This window comes from Phodopus roborovskii, unplaced genomic scaffold (genome assembly GCF_943737965.1).
Source record: "Phodopus roborovskii unplaced genomic scaffold, PHOROB, whole genome shotgun sequence".
Taxonomy (NCBI): domain Eukaryota; kingdom Metazoa; phylum Chordata; class Mammalia; order Rodentia; family Cricetidae; genus Phodopus; species Phodopus roborovskii.
The window spans coordinates 31,632,219-31,650,193 of record NW_026126433.1 but is presented as its reverse complement, the minus strand read 5'-3'; the positions used below and the strand labels follow the sequence as shown (position 1 = coordinate 31,650,193).

The 17,975-nt window shown below is 42.8% G+C and overlaps 1 protein-coding gene across 1 annotated transcript in view; it reads left to right on the top strand.

Annotated features, from left to right (window-relative positions):
• The window catches only part of Tnn (tenascin N), a 67,397-nt gene extending 51,756 nt beyond the window's left edge, over positions 1–15,641 (top strand). The window contains exons 19-22 of the mRNA XM_051186065.1: positions 4,591–4,687; positions 5,515–5,682; positions 12,899–13,062; positions 15,475–15,641. Coding sequence (XP_051042022.1) covers positions 4,591–4,687; positions 5,515–5,682; positions 12,899–13,062; positions 15,475–15,615 — 570 coding nt within the window. The 3' untranslated portion in view covers positions 15,616–15,641. The remainder of the gene's footprint in view (positions 1–4,590; positions 4,688–5,514; positions 5,683–12,898; positions 13,063–15,474) is intronic.
• The last annotated feature ends 2,334 nt before the right edge of the window (positions 15,642–17,975 follow it).

Genomic DNA, 17,975 nt, shown 5'->3' with positions numbered 1-17,975 from the left:
CAGCTGAGAGATGGAGACAGAGATGGAGATAGAGATAGATAGAGATTTGTCTCTCTGCTTGTACAACTCATGATGCATTAAATATTTAGTACCTACTATGTGTCAGACACTGTTTCATATACTAACGACCCAGCAGTGAACAAGCCAGGTGGATGCCTGCCTTCAAGGACCTTACCTCCTGTGTACCCAAGCAAAGGAGCCTGACTCAAACCCAGTCTATTATAAGACCACTGAATTCACTCAGCCCATTCTGTGTTTTACTTGGTTCAAGGGTCTTCTATCCCTGAAAGATGACCCAGGCTTCTTTTGAGCTTTTAAAATCCTTTTATGGAAGTTGTTCTCTGTCTCAGGCAGCAGGAACCTAATTCAATGAACTGGCAGAAGGACTTTGCCCCGAGGCAACCCAGGCTGCCAGGAAGAGGCTGGAAAGAACATCAGGGAACACTTAAAAGTCTCCAATCTTTCCGTCTTGGAAGTCTAGGGCTGCATCAGAGGCTATTTCCACAGACATTTAAATGTAATCTTGACTTTCCTGATTTAGTCATTCAAGACAGTAACATCTCCAGAACAAGGGTAATGCTGGATTGTAGAACCCTCTTAAGATATTTTCCCACCTCTTAAGACTTATTTCCTTTTACTATTCTTACATAGTTCATTACAGAGCATTTTAATCCATGAATTGACTGAAAGCCTCAATCAAAGCCTTCTGATCAAGATGTATAAATTATCTTTGTGGTCAGCACACTTAAATATGATACAATAAAATGCAAACTAACAATCATTGAGATATAATAACAACTTATCGTTATCTGTTTGTTCCAGATTCTGCTATTTCATGATTTGCTGACCTTACTGAAGCCTCCATTTAAGCTCTTAGGTGATAGCGGCTAGTTATACCTTGATTGACAGTTTAGAGAAATGAAGCTTGGGCTGTGGTTGTGGCTCAGTTGGTAAAGTGACTGCCTAGCATGTATACAGACTGGGGCTGTTCTCTGGCACCACGGAAAACTGGATGTGCTGGTTCATGACTGTAATGCTAGCACATGTGAGGCAGAGGATTAGAAGTTCAAGATCATCCCTGGCTACATGTGAGTTTGAGACCAGCCTGGGCTACATCAAGACCTTGTATTTTGGGGGACAAAAATGAAACTAGCTAACTTAAGCATGGAATTAGCCAGCTTAGCCAAGGATACATCTAGGAAGTGTGGAGATTCCAGAATCAGCTTTCCTGAACGTACTGGGCCATTATTTAAAACAAAACAAAACAAAAAATCCCAAACCCCAAACATGCTCATTGATTAGAATTAGAGACATTGTTAATGCATCTGTCCTCAGAAGAGCAGGCTCAGAAACAATTTCAGCCTTGGAGTGGGAATGTTAGTGACACAATGGATAAACACATAGGAAATTGTCAGGACCACATCCCAGTGTAGGATTCAGTTGTCTGTGATACAAGCAGAATCTGAGAATGGGGTTCACAAGTCTTCCAAGTGCTTCTCTTGCTACCTGGGAAATAGACATGGGAGGGCTAGATTTCCAAATGTTCCCACTAAAAGGTAGGACTGTGTGCTGTCCCTGTTTGAGTCACCAAATGGTTGTGTGATATGGCTAATTTTCTGAGCTTTGCCATCTCAGAGCCAACACTCAATAGATGTCCAGTAAATGTGTTGTAAAAGTAGGTGAATGAAGAATGAAGTCCCCCTTTCCCCCTCAAAAAAGGAGGGGAATGTTTAATGAATGGGAAACTGAGAAAAGCAGATCAAGAACAGCTGTGTTGATTAACAGTGTTAATACTGTGTGTAATGGCTTGCTGTAAATCCTGCTTAAATTCTGCTCATCAACTCATTCCATTCATAGGGCTTTTTTTTTTTTTTTTGGTAGGGCACATACCATCTCATCTAGTTTTCCCAGAAATGGTGTGGTAGACTTTCCTTTCCCTCTTTAATCTCTGCTTTACAGTGAGCTGGCTGAGATCAGAAACCAAAATGACTGACTCACTATCCCCTTGCCAGGAAGTGTCTGTGGCTAACTTGGAGCCTGGAACATTCTCTTCCCATGGGTGTCTTTGTTCAGCACCTCCTAGGCCACAAAGCTGCACTGTGCTTCAGAGGGAGTTAATGTGAGCGCCCCTGTGGGACTTCAGCAGGGTCAGGGTTCTGCCCTTTCTCACTCCTCCTAGGGAAAGACATGAGGATCATACAACCACTAGGCTTATATTACCAAATTTAGGATCACAGATAGTATTTTGTGTTGGGAACGTCTTCATTTAGATGAGTACAAGGAAAAATATGTAGAGATACAGTACTAGTCTTTGGTAAGTGGTTTCTAATCATTACTGAGTGGGCTAGGATGGCTTTTAGCTTGGCTCTCAAGTTCAAGTGGAATAATATGCATTGCCATTTTCAAAACTGTGTGCAGTGTGTTTGGGTTTAGTGACTTTTCAAGTTTATTTCATATTAAGGAGCCTGAGTTACTCCAAGGGGAACTGACCTTCCTTTTCCAAATAGAGATCTTTTTGTAAAGAAAGCAACCCATTTGTCTGAAGTAGAACCCAGATCACTCCATTTTCTCATTTCCCATTCACTGCTCAGCCCATCCCTGCCTGGCTTCTTGTCTCTCTAACACACCACTTGCTGAAGTAGCTGGTGATTTTCATGTCTCTAAATCCCAGGGAGTTTTGATCTTACACTCCTTCACCTCCCATTAGTATTGGACACTATTGCCATTATTTCTCTTTGTGGCTTCTGTGTAGGTTTGGCAGTCACCACTCAGAGTGGTGACTCAGTGGTTCAGGTTACTTTCATTTTGTGGCTAGGACATTTAAATATGTGGCTTCTACCATGGCACATGGCAATGGAAGACAGCCTGGGGAACTCTTATCCTCTAACAAGTCTTTTGGGTAGAAATAGTCACATTGCTCTTATTAAGTGGAAAGAAAGCTGGAAAATGTCCTCTGTTTTTGGGATAAGAAAATGAAATGACTTGGTGAATTCCTACAATTTTCCCCACATACACCCTCACCTTAGAAATCAAGCCCACGTTTCTCTTTAGTATCCTAATCCCTTCAACTGAATACATGAGACCTTTCTTCACCAGGAAACCTCAGAAAGAATTCATACTGGACCAGGGATGTAGCCCAGTGGTAGATTGCTTGCCTAGCACACACAAGATCCTAGGGTTGATTGCTAGTACAGCTAAAAAGAAAGGAAAACAAAGAAACCCCAACTCCCACAGTGTCCCCAAATGAGCTTATGATATACTTGCAAAAGTTGTCTCTCTCAGAATCCCCCTTCTGCAAGAACAGCTGAGTAATACTTACCGATTCTGCAATCAAAACTCCTATAGAACAGGAGTGCTGCAGTGGGTTGGGTAGTTTATCAAGTCCTAAAAGCATGGACTGGAATTTCAATAACCAATCAGCTCTCAATATTGGCTCTCTTCTTTCTGTTCCACACTGTGACTGTCACCACATCTGTCAAGCTGACCTCTGCCGACTTCTGTCTGTTCTCAGGGTAGCTTCTTGTCTGAGTGGTCTCCAGATTGGTCATCTTTCTTCCACTCTTGCCACTGGCTGGCCTCTTCTCTACACTGTAGCCAGAAGGATTTGGAGAAGATCCCATTTCCTGCTTAGAATCCTGCAAAATTACCACTGCTTTTTTACATTGGGTCAATATCTTCAACTAAATTGAATCCCATCACAGTTGGCCTTTTCCATATTCCAACTTCCTCTCCCATTCCTTCTTAATGAGCACCAAGTATCACCAATGGTCCAGCCTTCCTTTCTGTTCCTGATGCTCTTGCTTACCCTGCAGGCCTCAGCTACTTCCCATGGGAGAGTTCTTGGCTCTTGTGTAGGTGCAGTCCCTCTGTATCTTTCCCTCATAGCTCTTATCATGGATTTAAAGGAATTCTCCTTCATTTGATTTTTTATTTCACATCTCTCTTATTTACCAGACTGTTTGATCCATTTGGACAGGAACCATTTCTGTTTTATTTATTTTGTTTATCTCCTTGCATGGTTTCAACTATATAGTAAATACTCAATAAATATTTGTTTGTTGGATGGAATTCTGTTGTTTCATAAATACTAAATACTTGCTATGTTAGGATTCTCATGAATTAAAACAAATACCACTTTCAAACTATTTAAGTGGAAGATAAAAGACAGCATATATTCCTTCAATTGACTCAAACACTTAAAAGTTATATGTCAAAGACTGAAAAAATCTGGAATGTTCTGTCCTATACAACCAACTACTAGTAATATTATATTACTGATTCTCCCAAGTTTTTTTGTGCTCTATGATTGAAATTTCTTGAGGGCAGGAATGTTTCCTGTTAGCTACTACACATTTTCATACCTGGAATGCATATATCACCTAAAAGTCTTATGTAATAGACAATATAGTCAATATACTGGGATATATAAATTTGTTTCTAAAACATGAAGATGTGCCACTTTAGGAAATCAGTGTATGTGCAAGTTCATAGTTTCCTCTTGCCTCACAGAACCACATGGAAAACACAACTACCATTTCCCAGCCCTTTGGTTATGTCTGTTCAATAGCAAAGTATTAATTTCCTTTCTAGGTCTTCCAGAGGCGGAATACTGGGCAGCTGGACTTCTTCAAGCGTTGGCGGAGTTATGTAGAAGGTTTTGGGGACCCCATGAAGGAGTTCTGGCTTGGTATGATCTCTGAGAATTAGGAAGGTGGGGTTGTGAGACAATAACATCCCTCTTGATGGTCTGCTCAGGCTGTTTAAGAATGCTACCCATTTTCAAGGAGAGCACCAAGGGATAGGGGCACTGTGTGATATGGCCATGCCATTGGGAGGGCTCTTGCACACTAGGGACAGGTGAAGAGATAGGATGTTTGCAAGGAGCTTTTATGCCATGGCTAAGGTCTACAGAACATTTCCTCCAGAGCCTGCATTTCATATAGCCACAGTAGAAAGACAGTCAGTTGCTTTGGATCCTGGGCTCTTGTTAAGACGATGTGCTAGTAGATCTTCTGGTTCTGCTAGTGCAGCCAGATATAAAGGACATTCATTTTGCCCATTTTCCCTCTGCTCTCTTTTGGAGCAGATGTTTATAGAGTTAAATAGCCAATAAAACATCTACTGGGAAATACAGAATTAAAAAGATTGAATCTGGGTATTCAGTGTCTAATAGAGTAGTTGATGTTTGCGGTTTTCTTGGTACAGTCTCCTTTGAGTTCTGAGGATGAGTAGCTGATCTGTTCCACTTGTGAGATGTGTGGATAGAAAGAAGGTCTGTTTCTGCTTTAGAGAGGTGAATCCTTTTCTACACGATAGCATTCCATGAAGTCATTGCCATGCCAAAGAAATAGTGGAATGGGAATTTTAGCACCCCTGGAGAAAAGTGTTGGGAAAGCCCTTTGTTAACAGAGAAGATAAATACTAAGACCTTTAGCTCTAAATGTCTCAGATGCAGATAGTGAGAGCTTACACACATGAATTGATTGGTTATTAGAATGCCATCCATGTTTTTAGGACTTGATAAACTACACAATCTCACCACTGGCACTCCTACTCGATATGAGGTGAGGGCAGACTTACAGACGGTCAATGAATCGGCCTATGCCGTATATGATTTCTTCCAAGTGGCGTCCAGCAAAGAGCGGTACAAGCTGTCAGTCGGGAAGTACAGAGGCACAGCAGGTAAGAGGTTTTTCCCTCTCTCGTGTCATCTAAGGATTGGTTTGCCATGTGCCATGGATGTGGGTTGTGGGATATTGGTATGTAGCGATTGGTTGTCCTCACTGACAATGAAGGTCATGCTCTCTGAAGGTGTTTGAGGGGAAAGGAAGTCAAAACATTCTTTAACAATAAAACCAGAAAGTTTGTATGTTCCATCCCCCAGACCCTTCTTCTATGCCCCACTGCCCCACCGGTTACGCTGCTGTACATTAACCTTTTTGAGCAATTTAATTTCATTCTGCCTTCCAATGGACTTCCACAAACAGTGTGACTGTTAGGTTTGTCTGTATTACTATCTCTCTCTCTGTGTGTGTATGTGTGTGTGTGTGTGTGTGTGTGTGTGTGTGTGTGTGTGTGTGTTATTTCAACATTTTGACATTTTGTGGTATTTTGCTGTAAATTAAAACAGAAAAATGAAAGTGCTGAGTCAAGCAGTAAGAACTTTAGGTCCCATTAGCTTACACAACAGGGGCAACCTAAGAATGAGCAGTTTAGCCAAAAGTATGGATTCTTTCAGCTTCAGTTAGCTGGCCATTGGATTTGGGCCAGTGGGTGGCATATTCAGTTCTATAGGGAAAGGAACACAATTAAGTAGCATGACTGAAAAGCTGGGATTATATTGACAAATGTTTTAAGAGATGGTGTGGTTTTGGTTGTCACTTTAATACCAATATTTTAAAAATTATATTTATGCCTTTTAAACAAAGTCTGTCCTCTGCCTTTTGCCTGATTCTGACTTTGGTATAACCACATAGGAATGTATTACCAGCCAAATTGGCTGACTGTATAGGATATAGTCTCTACTCTCTAAAGCACATGGGAAGAGGAGAATAAAAGCACAAAGTCACTTTTGCAGACCAAGTCACTTTTGCAGGAGTGGAGATGGTGGGGCCATCAAGGGCCTGAGTGGTTGGGGGAAGCTTCCTGTAGGACAGGGGAGTGAGGTGGGCTCTGACAGAAGGCTAAACACAGAAGGAGAAAAGAAAGGGGCTCACCATATCTGGGGGAGCCTAGGAGGGATAGAGGACTAAGCCAAGGCAAGGGGATTGCTGTGTACTCCAGAAGACTTATAGGGCATCTTAAGAGTGTGTCCTCAAGGGTCTCTGAGGTCTGGGGTCATGATCTGGAGTGGTCAACTATGAATGGAAAATTTCTTTGAGTTCTATAATTTCATTTCTTAAAGCAATAATATAAATTTTGTTTTTGTATCTTAGGTATCTTAGTATATAGAATCAAGCCAGGTACAGAGTTGATTAGTTTTTTAAAAAGGAAACTTCTAGTAGGATTTCTCTATCTACTCTCATAAGTGTTTAACATATTATAGGAATAGACCCTGAGTCTGATGACACAGTAGTGTGGGAGCAAATGGGAACTTATCACCATGGAGTTTGCTCTTGGTTAAGTTTGAATTGTCCATGGATTCTAAGTGGTGATTGAATGGGAAAGAGTGTGCAAACAATTGTTCCTGGGAGAAAAAAATTCCATAGAAAGGCACTACAGCTAAAAAGGCCCACTCTGCTTTGACTCACCCCTTCCTTCCTCAGGCAATCTCCATTTTTCTGGGCTAAAGATGGGCTGCACTGCGTGCACTCTAAGTGGAATATAAAACATGGGAGTCAGTTCTGGAAGGCAGGCTATTGGGAAAGTGAGTTGAAGGAGTCAACATATTCTAAACTAATTGGCTGTCCCCTGAGTGCATTATTTGCATTTTAACTCTGACTGGGGATATCCGTTCTACAGCTACACAAGCCAACAAGGCCAGTCAGCAAGGATTTTTTTTTTTCTTTCTTTTAATTCGAAGAGGAAAAGGCAGCTCAGATACAACTGGGAAACACACATGGACCTTTGTTCATATAATTATCAAGCTAGTTACAGAATGATTTAAATGATCATAATAATTATTATTTTTAAGACAGGCTCTTTTTGTGTATCCCAGGCTAGCATATACCTTTGCTGTTTGAGTGCTGGGATTAATGCATATACCATCACACATGGTGATTATAATAATTTAATAGTAATATAATTTAAATTTACTGTCATTGAGGACTGAGCCCATTATATAACTCTTACCTCATCTCTAAATAGGGTCAGACTGAATTCCTAATGGCTTTACTTGCATGTCTGCATGCGATAATGGAGGACTTGTAAGTCTTCAGAGGCCTGTGTGGGTTTCCTCCTGCTCTGGTCAGTCTCCTGTAGTCTCTCTGGCTATCCTTCAAACTTCAGCTATACTTAGCCTTTCCTGCTCAGGTTAGTGTCTCAGCTTTTACATACCCTGTTCCTGAGATCTCCTGGTCAAGTTTTAAAGTCTGGTGCTTCTCTTTGATGCCCCTACCTTCCCATCTCCCCCAAACCTGGCACCCTTCCTGGTCTCTTGGTTGGGACTTCACTCAGATCCATCTTTTCAGTTTGTCCCCTGTTTCCCTTTCCTTTCTTGGATCATTAAACTTTGCCTTTTTTGAGCCTGGTTAACATAATCCAGCAAATGAGCTGATGCTAATGGGTGGGGGAGTCAACATACTTTTAAATTAATCTGATTCTCCTCCCAGGTACCCTGTTTGCATTTTAACTGTGACTAGGGGATAATTCCCATTCTAAGATTGTTCAGGCCAATGGGGCCAGTCAGTGGAAGATGTCTTTTTAAATAGGAAGCCTTGGGAGACTCTCAAATCACATAGCATTCTAGTCTTCCTGGGTGTGCCATCACTTTTACCTTTCTGTTCTGAATTACGACGCTGTGTTCACTGGCGTTTTAGCCTTCCTGCATATGCTTCTTGGTTTGGGTGAGGGTTTTAAAATCTAGGAAGCTTCTGGCTACTCATGCCATAAATGATAAGGCAGGGTGTAGAGGACAGGCGGTCAGGTCTTGCTCTCTCTCTGTGTATGACCTATCCCTGTGTAGCTTCATTGGTGCCTATATTGTAGCAGAGATGCACAGCCTTGGTGGAAAGGTGAGACTTCAAGCTTGTCCTCACTTCAGACTGTGTCCAACTGGGCTCATGGCTTCTGACTTCCACCAAAGTCATGTCTTATAGGTCTATTATTATTAATTACTATTGCAAAGAAAACTTCAGCGAGGCCACAGAATGCTTACTTAGTTTTTTATTCTTATGAGTCCTACCATTGAGATGCTGTTCATCTGAGATGCCTCAGAGTTTTCATTGGGCTAGTCATCTACTTACAGCCTGTTTCATGTCCCTTTTGTATGGGGCTTACTCATGCTGGGGTGGTTAAGGGAAGGGTTCACCTCCTGGGGACACTTGGGAATGTGATTGGGGATCTCTAATAGCACAAAGTGGTCCAGGAATGACAATGTCCATACAGATTTGTTTTAACCCAAAGCCAGTGTTTTCTATATTTTTTAATGAATTTTTTCCTTTTTTTGATGATTTTTAAATATAAATTTGCAACAAGCTTGTTTTACTTTTCATGTCAATCCCAGTTCATTCCTCCTCTCCTCCTCCTCTCCTCCCCTCTCCCCCTCCCAACTCCATCCTATCACCTCTCTTCTCCCCAGGGAGGGTGAGGACTGTCATGGGGCATCTTCAAAGTCTGTCATATCATTTTGAGGAGGGCCTAGGCCCTCCCCCATGTATCTAGGCTGAGGGAGTATCCCTCTTTGTGGAATAGGCTCCCAAAGTCCATTCATATACTAGGAATAAAAACTGATCCATTACCAGAGGCCCCATAGACTGCTCAGTCCTCCTAACTAACACCCACATTCAGGATGGGTCAGTCCTATGCTGGTTTCCCAGCTATCAGACTGGGGTCCATGAGCTCCCCCTTGTTCAGATCAGCAGTTTCTGTCGTTTTCTCCAGCCTGGTTTTGACCACTTTTCTCATTATTCCTCTCTCTGCAACTGGATTCCAGGAGTTAGGCTCAGTGTTTAGCTGTGGGTGTCTGCTTCTTTAAATGGATTTTTAAAAGGCTGGCATTTGAAAATGAAAGATAAAGTAATAGATTCTTGGAGAAAAGGAAAAGCTAGATGTTCACCACCACTATTTACTTGCTATCCCTAATCTCAGGGACAAAACATCAAGGTCTAGACTCACAACCCTGTGTCTGAATGTGACTAACAGGTGTATGATGTTTATGGCTTTTCCTGGTCTTAGGTCTTAGGTGATGGCTTCAGATCATTCTTCCTGTACTACAAAGTACTGGGGGAGGAGAGTGGGTCTTGGAATGATATTTTCATGGGATGGACAGTGACCAGCCTGGTGACCACACCCTGAGTGTGGGTTTAGACCTTTTGTGAATTTGCTATAACCCTTCCATCCCTACATAAGAAGAGCCAGTTTACCTCTAAAACCAGTGGAATAGGGCCCTTAGACTAGTGATTATCAGCAGTTTCTCCTAATACTAATATGAGGGACTCTAGGCATCATTGGCTTACTACTTTTTAAATTTATTATTTTTGAACTGATTTGTAGTTCGGGCTGTCTCAAACCTGCCTTTGCCTCCAGAGTTTTGAGGTTAAGGAGTTTCCATCACACCCAGATTATCTTGGTTTTGCTTAGGAAGATAAACTAATTGAATCATAATACTCCCTCAGCCAGGGCCAGTTATTTTCCGATTCATGAGCATACTCATTTTCTACACTCTGGACAAGAGGGTGACTTCAGTTTCTTGAAGGTAGAAATATCCATATGCAGAAATGAAAAAAAAATCCATACAGACTGAAGACTCTTGCTTTTTTCTAGTCCAGGGTCCAATGTTAGATAACTGAAGATATCTTCCAGATATCACTAGTCTGGATTCATGGAAAAGAAGCTCTGGGAACTCATATTCCAACCAGGAAAGCTGTGCTTATTAAAATAATATTACAAGGGGAGCCATTGTGTGTTACTTCAAGCTGTAGTTAATTATCTGCAGGAACTGAAGGGAGGAGGAAACATGCACAAATAAAGTGACAGCCTGTCTTTCTTTGACTGGAAGAAACCCGTGGAGGCCTGGCCATTTGGTGTCAGAGAAGCAGCCTCCCTAGTTCTGTTCTTATAGCTCCTGCCTTTGCTGGGTGAGACATGAAGGGACCGCTATTGAGTTTATAGATTCGGAAGGACAAATTGGGACTTTCCCTTAGCAGAAGGAGCTATTCACTTTTTAAGGGACAAGGAATGCTGAAGATTGAACTGAGAGGCCATTGAACTCTCTAAGTATACATTACCTTTGTGCCCATGTCCCCTGCCCTTGTGAACTCTTTCCACATTGACTCTAACTTACCCCAACTGAGTTCTCAAGAACAAGAAACTCCTTTGCTTTGTATCCCGGAGCCTAGCATGGGGCTTACCCACTGTAGGCGATGCATATGTCCTCTGAATAAGTGTGTGGATGAAGCTGCAGCTGTGCCAGGACCATGAAGGGTCATTGAAGCACAGATGGCCTGCTTTCGCCCTGTGTGAGCCTGAGAATTTGCATTTTTAGTAGGTTCTCAGGTGACATCTGTCCTTTAGGTCTTGGGAACTCTCTCCAGAACCATTATTGAAGGCTGTCAGAGATAGACTACATTTACTAGTAGGAATGAAGCCCTCTGTGGGAGTGAGGGGGACTCCCAGTTGAACCTGTGTTTCAGAAAGAATCATTGTCTTAGAATCTGAGAACCAGCAGTTGAGTCTTGGCACTAATCCCCAGGTGTTTATTTCCTTTTGGGATCCAGAAGGGTCTTGCCTACCTTGTAGGCCTGTGAGAGTCACAGCAATTAGATGTAAATGTGACTGTCATTGTTGCAGGAGGGGAACTTGATTAAGCCTGTGATTGATATGGGCTCTTATTGCATTTTATGAGCTGAAAAAGAAAGCAAACTTATAAATGGATGACAAATGTGATAGGGAAATAGGTGCAGTCTGAGGGAAGTAATTAAAGCAGATCCCAGACAGGATGTGATGAAGCATTAAATTGTACATACACCCCCCAGAAGGGCTCTAGAAGTTCAGGTGATTTGTGTGTGTGTATGTGTGTGTGTCTAGAAGGTGGATCAATGAGGAGAATCTTCCCCAGTAGTAGAGTTGAACTGGGCTTTAAGGGAGGTTAGGGTTTGACTAATGAAGGGCAGAGGGCAAATGGGCCTGTTTGCTTCATTAGTAGAGACAATGGAATTGGAGGTTACCCATAGGAGACATCTCAGTGGTAAACCTGCACAGGGAGGAGGGTGAATGATCTCTGTGGGAGAAGGTAGGATGGTAGGCTTGAGACAGTGGAATGGGTATTTCCACAGGGGCTGGGAGATGGAGAGAAAGAGGGAAGGTTGTTGGTGGAGCACAGTTTTCTAAGGTGAAAAGAGGCCTGGATGGCAGCTGTGTAGAGGTAGGGAGGGTGATTTGAGAAAACAGGGCTAGATCAAAGATGTGAAAGGCTTATCAAGCAAGGTGTATGCATTTTGGGTCTGCCAGTAGGGAGCATGGTTACCATGGTAAAGAGAGTGTACTCTCGAGGCATGAGTGGTTGGTTAGACACTTGATGTGATGGTAGAACTTCCAAGTGATATGACTGCTGAAGCTGATGGAGAAACAGGCCTGGTGTTTGAGTGACAGACCAGCGAGGACAACTTGTTCATCTCTCTACATCATGTTCTCAAGTTAGTTAGTAAGCCATTCTGAGAAAGCTGTCACTACCTGTGATGTACAACTGGGTCCTCATTTTCCTGCCTAGATATTTCCTGCTGTGACAACTTTATACATGGCTCTTACCCCCCCCCCCATTTTGGAGGTGTGAGAACAAGTTTTAATGCTACATCCATCATCAAGGTAGTGTCCATCAATACAGAGACTCCCCACTGGCGATGCAGGCTTCCTCAGCATTCCACCCCCTCAGCATCCTCCACAGGGCTAAGCTGTCTCTGAGGCAGCAGGCTGTGACACCTGAGAGGCTTGTGGCAGGGGGTAGGGGTGGGGAAGAGTGGTGTGAGGAGGGTGGGGTGGCATGGCTGCCTAATCATCCTTCTTAGATTTTCATTGATGTAAGGCACCTAGTCCAGGATCAGCCTCCAGTCCATGGCCATACTAGCACCACAGCACCCATGGTGCCCCACATGGTGGCTATGGGGATCCAGTTCTTGGCCAGTTCTTGGTAGTGTGGGCCTACAAACCTGCTCAGCATCCCCCCCAAGCTCTCAACACTCAGGGTTGTCCTGTTCCACTGTGCTGCCCTGGAACACTGCCTACCTTCTTATCTCTCCTGCAGGGGATGCCCTTACCTACCACAATGGATGGAAATTCACAACTTTTGACAGAGACAATGATATTGCCCTCAGCAACTGTGCACTGACACATCATGGTGGCTGGTGGTATAAGAACTGTCATTTGGCCAACCCTAATGGCAAATATGGGGAGACCAAGCATAGTGAGGTAAGTGACAGGTGCACACCTTTTTATCACAAGCTTTGTCTGTACTCTCAAAGCAACTCTGTCCAAGCTAGTATAGTACACACCCCGCCTCCGGCCTCTGAAGCTTTCAGTAAGGGAAGGAAAATGTGGTCCAGGCTTCATGATATACCAGATGACAGATACTTTGTGGTCTGCATTGTACTACCATACACTTTCTGAGCTGCACGTGGGTGGTTTGCTATTGTCCACATATGAAGACCAATGATGCTGGTCACTTGCCATCTAACTTCATCTTAAGTTTCTTTTGTAATATTTATGGGACAGGGTGGGTCTCATCTAGCCCAGGATGACCTTACACTGGCCTTGTACCTGAGAATAACCATAAACCATGACCCTCCTGCCTCTACCTTGTAAATTCTGGGATTATAGGCATTTGTCACTACATCTGCCTAAAGTTTTGTTGTTCATTTGTTTCACAGGCTCTTGCTATTTAGCCTAGGCTGGCCTTGGACTCTAAATCCTCCTTCCTTAGCCTCCTGAGGGCTGGGATCACAGGTGTGTGCCACCATACCTAGCTATGAGGGTATTTTAGTAATTCACTAAAAGACCCTGTTATAGATTAGGTTACTTTAACAAGGTACCACAGGTTAGGTGGTTTAAAAACAGATATGCACCTGGTGGCTTTAATCCCAGTATCGGAGGTAGAGGCAGGCAGATCTCTGTGAGTTCAAGACCAGCCTGGTCTACAAAGCAAGTTCCAGGACAGCCAGAGCTATTTCACAGAGAAACTCTGTCTGGAAAAACAAACACGTCAAAAGAAAGAAGAAAGAAAACAGACACACATACCTCAGTTCTAGAGGCTGCCTAATCCAAGATTCGAGTGCCAGCATATTCATTCTTGATGGAGCCTTGCTTCTTAACATGGAAATAGACACCTTCTAGCTATATCTTCACGTGATACATACAGACACTCTAACCTCTTTATTTTCTATTGTGAGGGCATCTAAAAATGACCTTCCAGAAAGCTGCCTCTGAATATTACCAAATTGGGACAATAAAACTTCAACATACAGATGTTCTGTCCAAAAATGGACACTTCATTATCTTTCCCTCTTATCTCCTCATTACACCAGAGCCCTTTTCTCAGTCCCTTGATCACTAGGTGAACAGATTCCACTTTAGGTCAGACCCATCCTTGATTCCACTTTAACACGAGTCACCAAACATCTGTCTGCTGTGAGCATCCTGTTCTTGTCCCCCTTCAGGACTGTGTTCAAGGCTGGGTGTATGTAAGGGCTCCTCTCTTGCAAATTTTCCTGTCAGTACTTTCTGGCACCTCCATGATCCTTGTATATCACTGTGACTCTCTGCTGGCTGCAGGACATCTGCCAACCCCTCATGGCTTCTTGAAAATTGCACTTTCCTATACTTACCATCAATCTCCTGTAATCCATAGACCTGCCCTGGGTCTCTCATTTCCAACCAGGTCCTGATCCTGGCCTTCATGAACCCACCTCTCCCCAGAACTCACACATACCAATATTACTGTAAATATTAGTGCTTCTCAAATCCAGGTACATTTTATTACTTTGGTCCTTACCAGGCATCCAGGATTCCCAATCCTTATGTGATTTTTTTTTTCAAAGAGAAGAAATTTCCCCCCAGGACAATGAGGAGGGTTGGCCCATGCATTACAGTGGCAGCTTGTGGGCTGACCGGGGGAAGCCTATGATCAGAGATCAAATATCTGAAATGAGCAGCCAGCATGCCCTAAACCATCCCTGTATTTGCTAATAAAAGACATTCATCTGGTTAATGTGCTTTTCTTGGTCTGCAAGGCATTTAGCTTCTTGTTTATTATTTACCTCACAAATTAAAATACATAAAATTGGTCACTTGGGCCCTTTATTGGCCAGGTTGCAAGGTTATTAAGTGAATTAAATATTATTGTGCTCACTAGTCAAAAGACATAAAATGAAATTTAGTTTTCAGCAGGCCATTTGTTACCCTGGCGCTAATATCTAAACAGTTTAAATTGAAAATGATTTTACACAATTGGCTAATTAATATGTTTATTTTTGCCTTTTAGTTTATGGAAAGGAACAGAGTGAGGCAATAGCTGGTTTACTGATCTCTGCCTAGATTGACATCTTTGTCGTTCTTGTGCTCTGGCCTCTGCCCACATCCATCTTCCCACCATGGAGGCTTCCTTCTCCATCCATAAGCTTGTCAAATTCTAGGAGAAGGTGCATGACCTGGCCCTCCTATTTTGGCTCATAATGAGTGCCTACTCAAATGTCCTCTTCCTTCTCATTCAGAGAGAGATTGACTTCACTCGAAAGGATCCCCTCTACCATAAACCACCTTACTCTTCTCCAAGATACCTTTTCTTCAGTAGATTTGTTTTTGTTTGTTTGTTTGTTTGTTTTGTAGGGAGTGAACTGGGAACCATGGAAAGGACATGAGTTCTCCATCCCTTATGTGGAGCTGAAAATCCGTCCCTTTGGTTACAGTGGAAACCGTTTTTCAGGCAGAAAGAAGCGGTCCATAGGAGGAAAAGCAAGGATGTTCTGAAGGCCTGTTTGAGCTGTCTTCACAGGGTGGGGTGGGTGGTTGTGACTGGGAAGCTGAAGTTTGAGGGATGCACATAGCCCTAACTTCTTAGATTTCTGGATACTCACAATGCCAATGATGTCATCACACTTCAAGTTTTAGAGGTTCCTACCATGTCACCTGCATGTTTACCAGTCTCTACTGAGGGCCCAGAAAGTCAACAATGTTGTAATTGAACAATACATATGGACAGGACACAGTGTTGGAACCATGTGGCTTTTCAGTCCATCCTTAATGACAAATGTATTGGATTAGGCTGAAAAAATATATCATCCAGTAGATCATCAACTGGAAATCTTTAGAAATTGGTGGAGATCTATATATGCATCTGATAATGTAGATCTTTCTAGAAGAAAAACCAAAAGTGAGGTCTTGATCTCTCAGTGGTCAGAGCTGAGGCAGCCTAAAACTTGTCACTGGTTTCCCCTGAGTTTGGAAGTCAAGTATAAGTCTTCCTTCTTTTGAATTTCTTGTGTGATGAAGAAGGGAGAGAGTACAGAGGGGCCATGATGCATTCATATTTAGCTAAGTTCTGACTGATCTCTAGCATGCTGGAGACCAAAACTCCCATTTTATTGCTATTTTTAACTGCCCCCTTTGCATAATCTCTTTCCTAGATCTGCATATGTTGTAAATAAATTTGCAGTCATTTCACCTTTAAATAATCTGTCTCTCTAAATAACTGGTACCACCCCCCAGTCTTCCTGGTTCCCATTCAGGCCTATTAGCCATCAGCCCCCCTCCATCCCTGCTCCCCACACTGGAAGCTCCCTGATCTCCTCCTTCTTGTGTGTCTGGTATCATTTTGGAAGGTTTTCTGTAGCCAAGTCAGTGACCATTGAAGTAACTTAAATTCTTATTCAGGAAAAAAAAAAAAAATAAACAAACCATTTGACTTTTCAAAATTGCCTTGTGTTATTTTCTTCACTTAAGTGCACTTGAATTCTAAATTTAACTTAAGTACAAGTGAAGGGACAATTTGAGCATTATACTAGAATGTGGTTGACTGTAGTCTTACTGTGTGATGAAAAATCATGCTCTGTGCAATGCAGCAGAAGTGTGTGGTGGGGAGGAAGGCAAATGTAGAAGCTGCACTACCCCTTCTGGTCTAGAGTGTACACTGTTGCTTAGCTTTCTCAGGTTTAACCTATGGGTCAGTTCGAAGCGACACACACCGGAAATCACTTTCTTTGGCCACGCTTTCAAGGTTTCAGTCTTCCCACCCCCTCCCCCGTAAGGCCACAGCAACAGCTAGATCTGATAATGAGAGGGCTAAACGAAGCTCACTAAGCACTGGGGCGAATCATTAAACAGGTGTGTGTGTTTTGTCCATTGATTGAAGAATCTAGTAAGTGGTGGCCTGCTAGGGAAACAGATGCACAAGTCACACCCAGTCCTGGTGCTGATGGAGCTCAGAGGCTGTCATTTATTCTTTGGCTCATTTATTCAACTCTTACTACTTAAATCTTATCCTGTACCAGGTTCTGTTCTAAGTGCCAAACCTATCCAAATAAACAAAGCATTCACAGACATACTTTGTTCTGCATAGTCTAGCCAAAGGCTGACAATAAGCAAATTATACTTTTATGCTAGTGGTGGCCATTAACAGCAAATAACAAATCATCTCTAGTGTTAGAGACTGACAAAAAAAAAAAAAAAAAAAAAAAAAAAAAAAAACCAGTTTCCAACCTCAGGAAGTGATCACTACTGAAGGGAGCCACGGAGGTGGATAATGATGGAGGTGGATAGGGGTGGGGACTTTGAAGACATTCTCGTGCGTGGGGAGATATTTTCAGAACAGCCACTCCCTAACGCTCAAGCATTCAAATATATGAGCCTCTGGGGCCGTTCTTATTCAAACCACCACGGGTATAGGTTGGGGGGGTCTCCCGCCTCAGATGTTATGACTCATTAGAACTACGGCTAGCATTGGTGGCCTCTTTATGTAGCTCTGCTATGACAGCTGCCTTTGCTCTAGAGGTGGCTTTGATCGCACCAGATGGTGCCGTGTTCATCTCACATTCATTGACCCGAGGATTGTCCCACTGCTGGTCACTGAAGTGACCTGTGGGAGACTGGAGCTGTTTCAGCATCTTTTGCATAAATAACAAACTCCTATGTTACTATGGAGATATCTTTAGGCAACTGTGGTGGTTTGAAGAAAAATGGTCCCCAAGGGGAGTGGTACTAATAGGAGGCGTGGCTTGTAGGAGGTGTGGTCTTGAAGGACGAAGTGCGTGCATAACTACAGGGACGGGCTTTGAGGTCTCTTTTCCTCAAGCTTCATTCAGAGTGGCACACAGTGGCATCCTGTTGCCTGT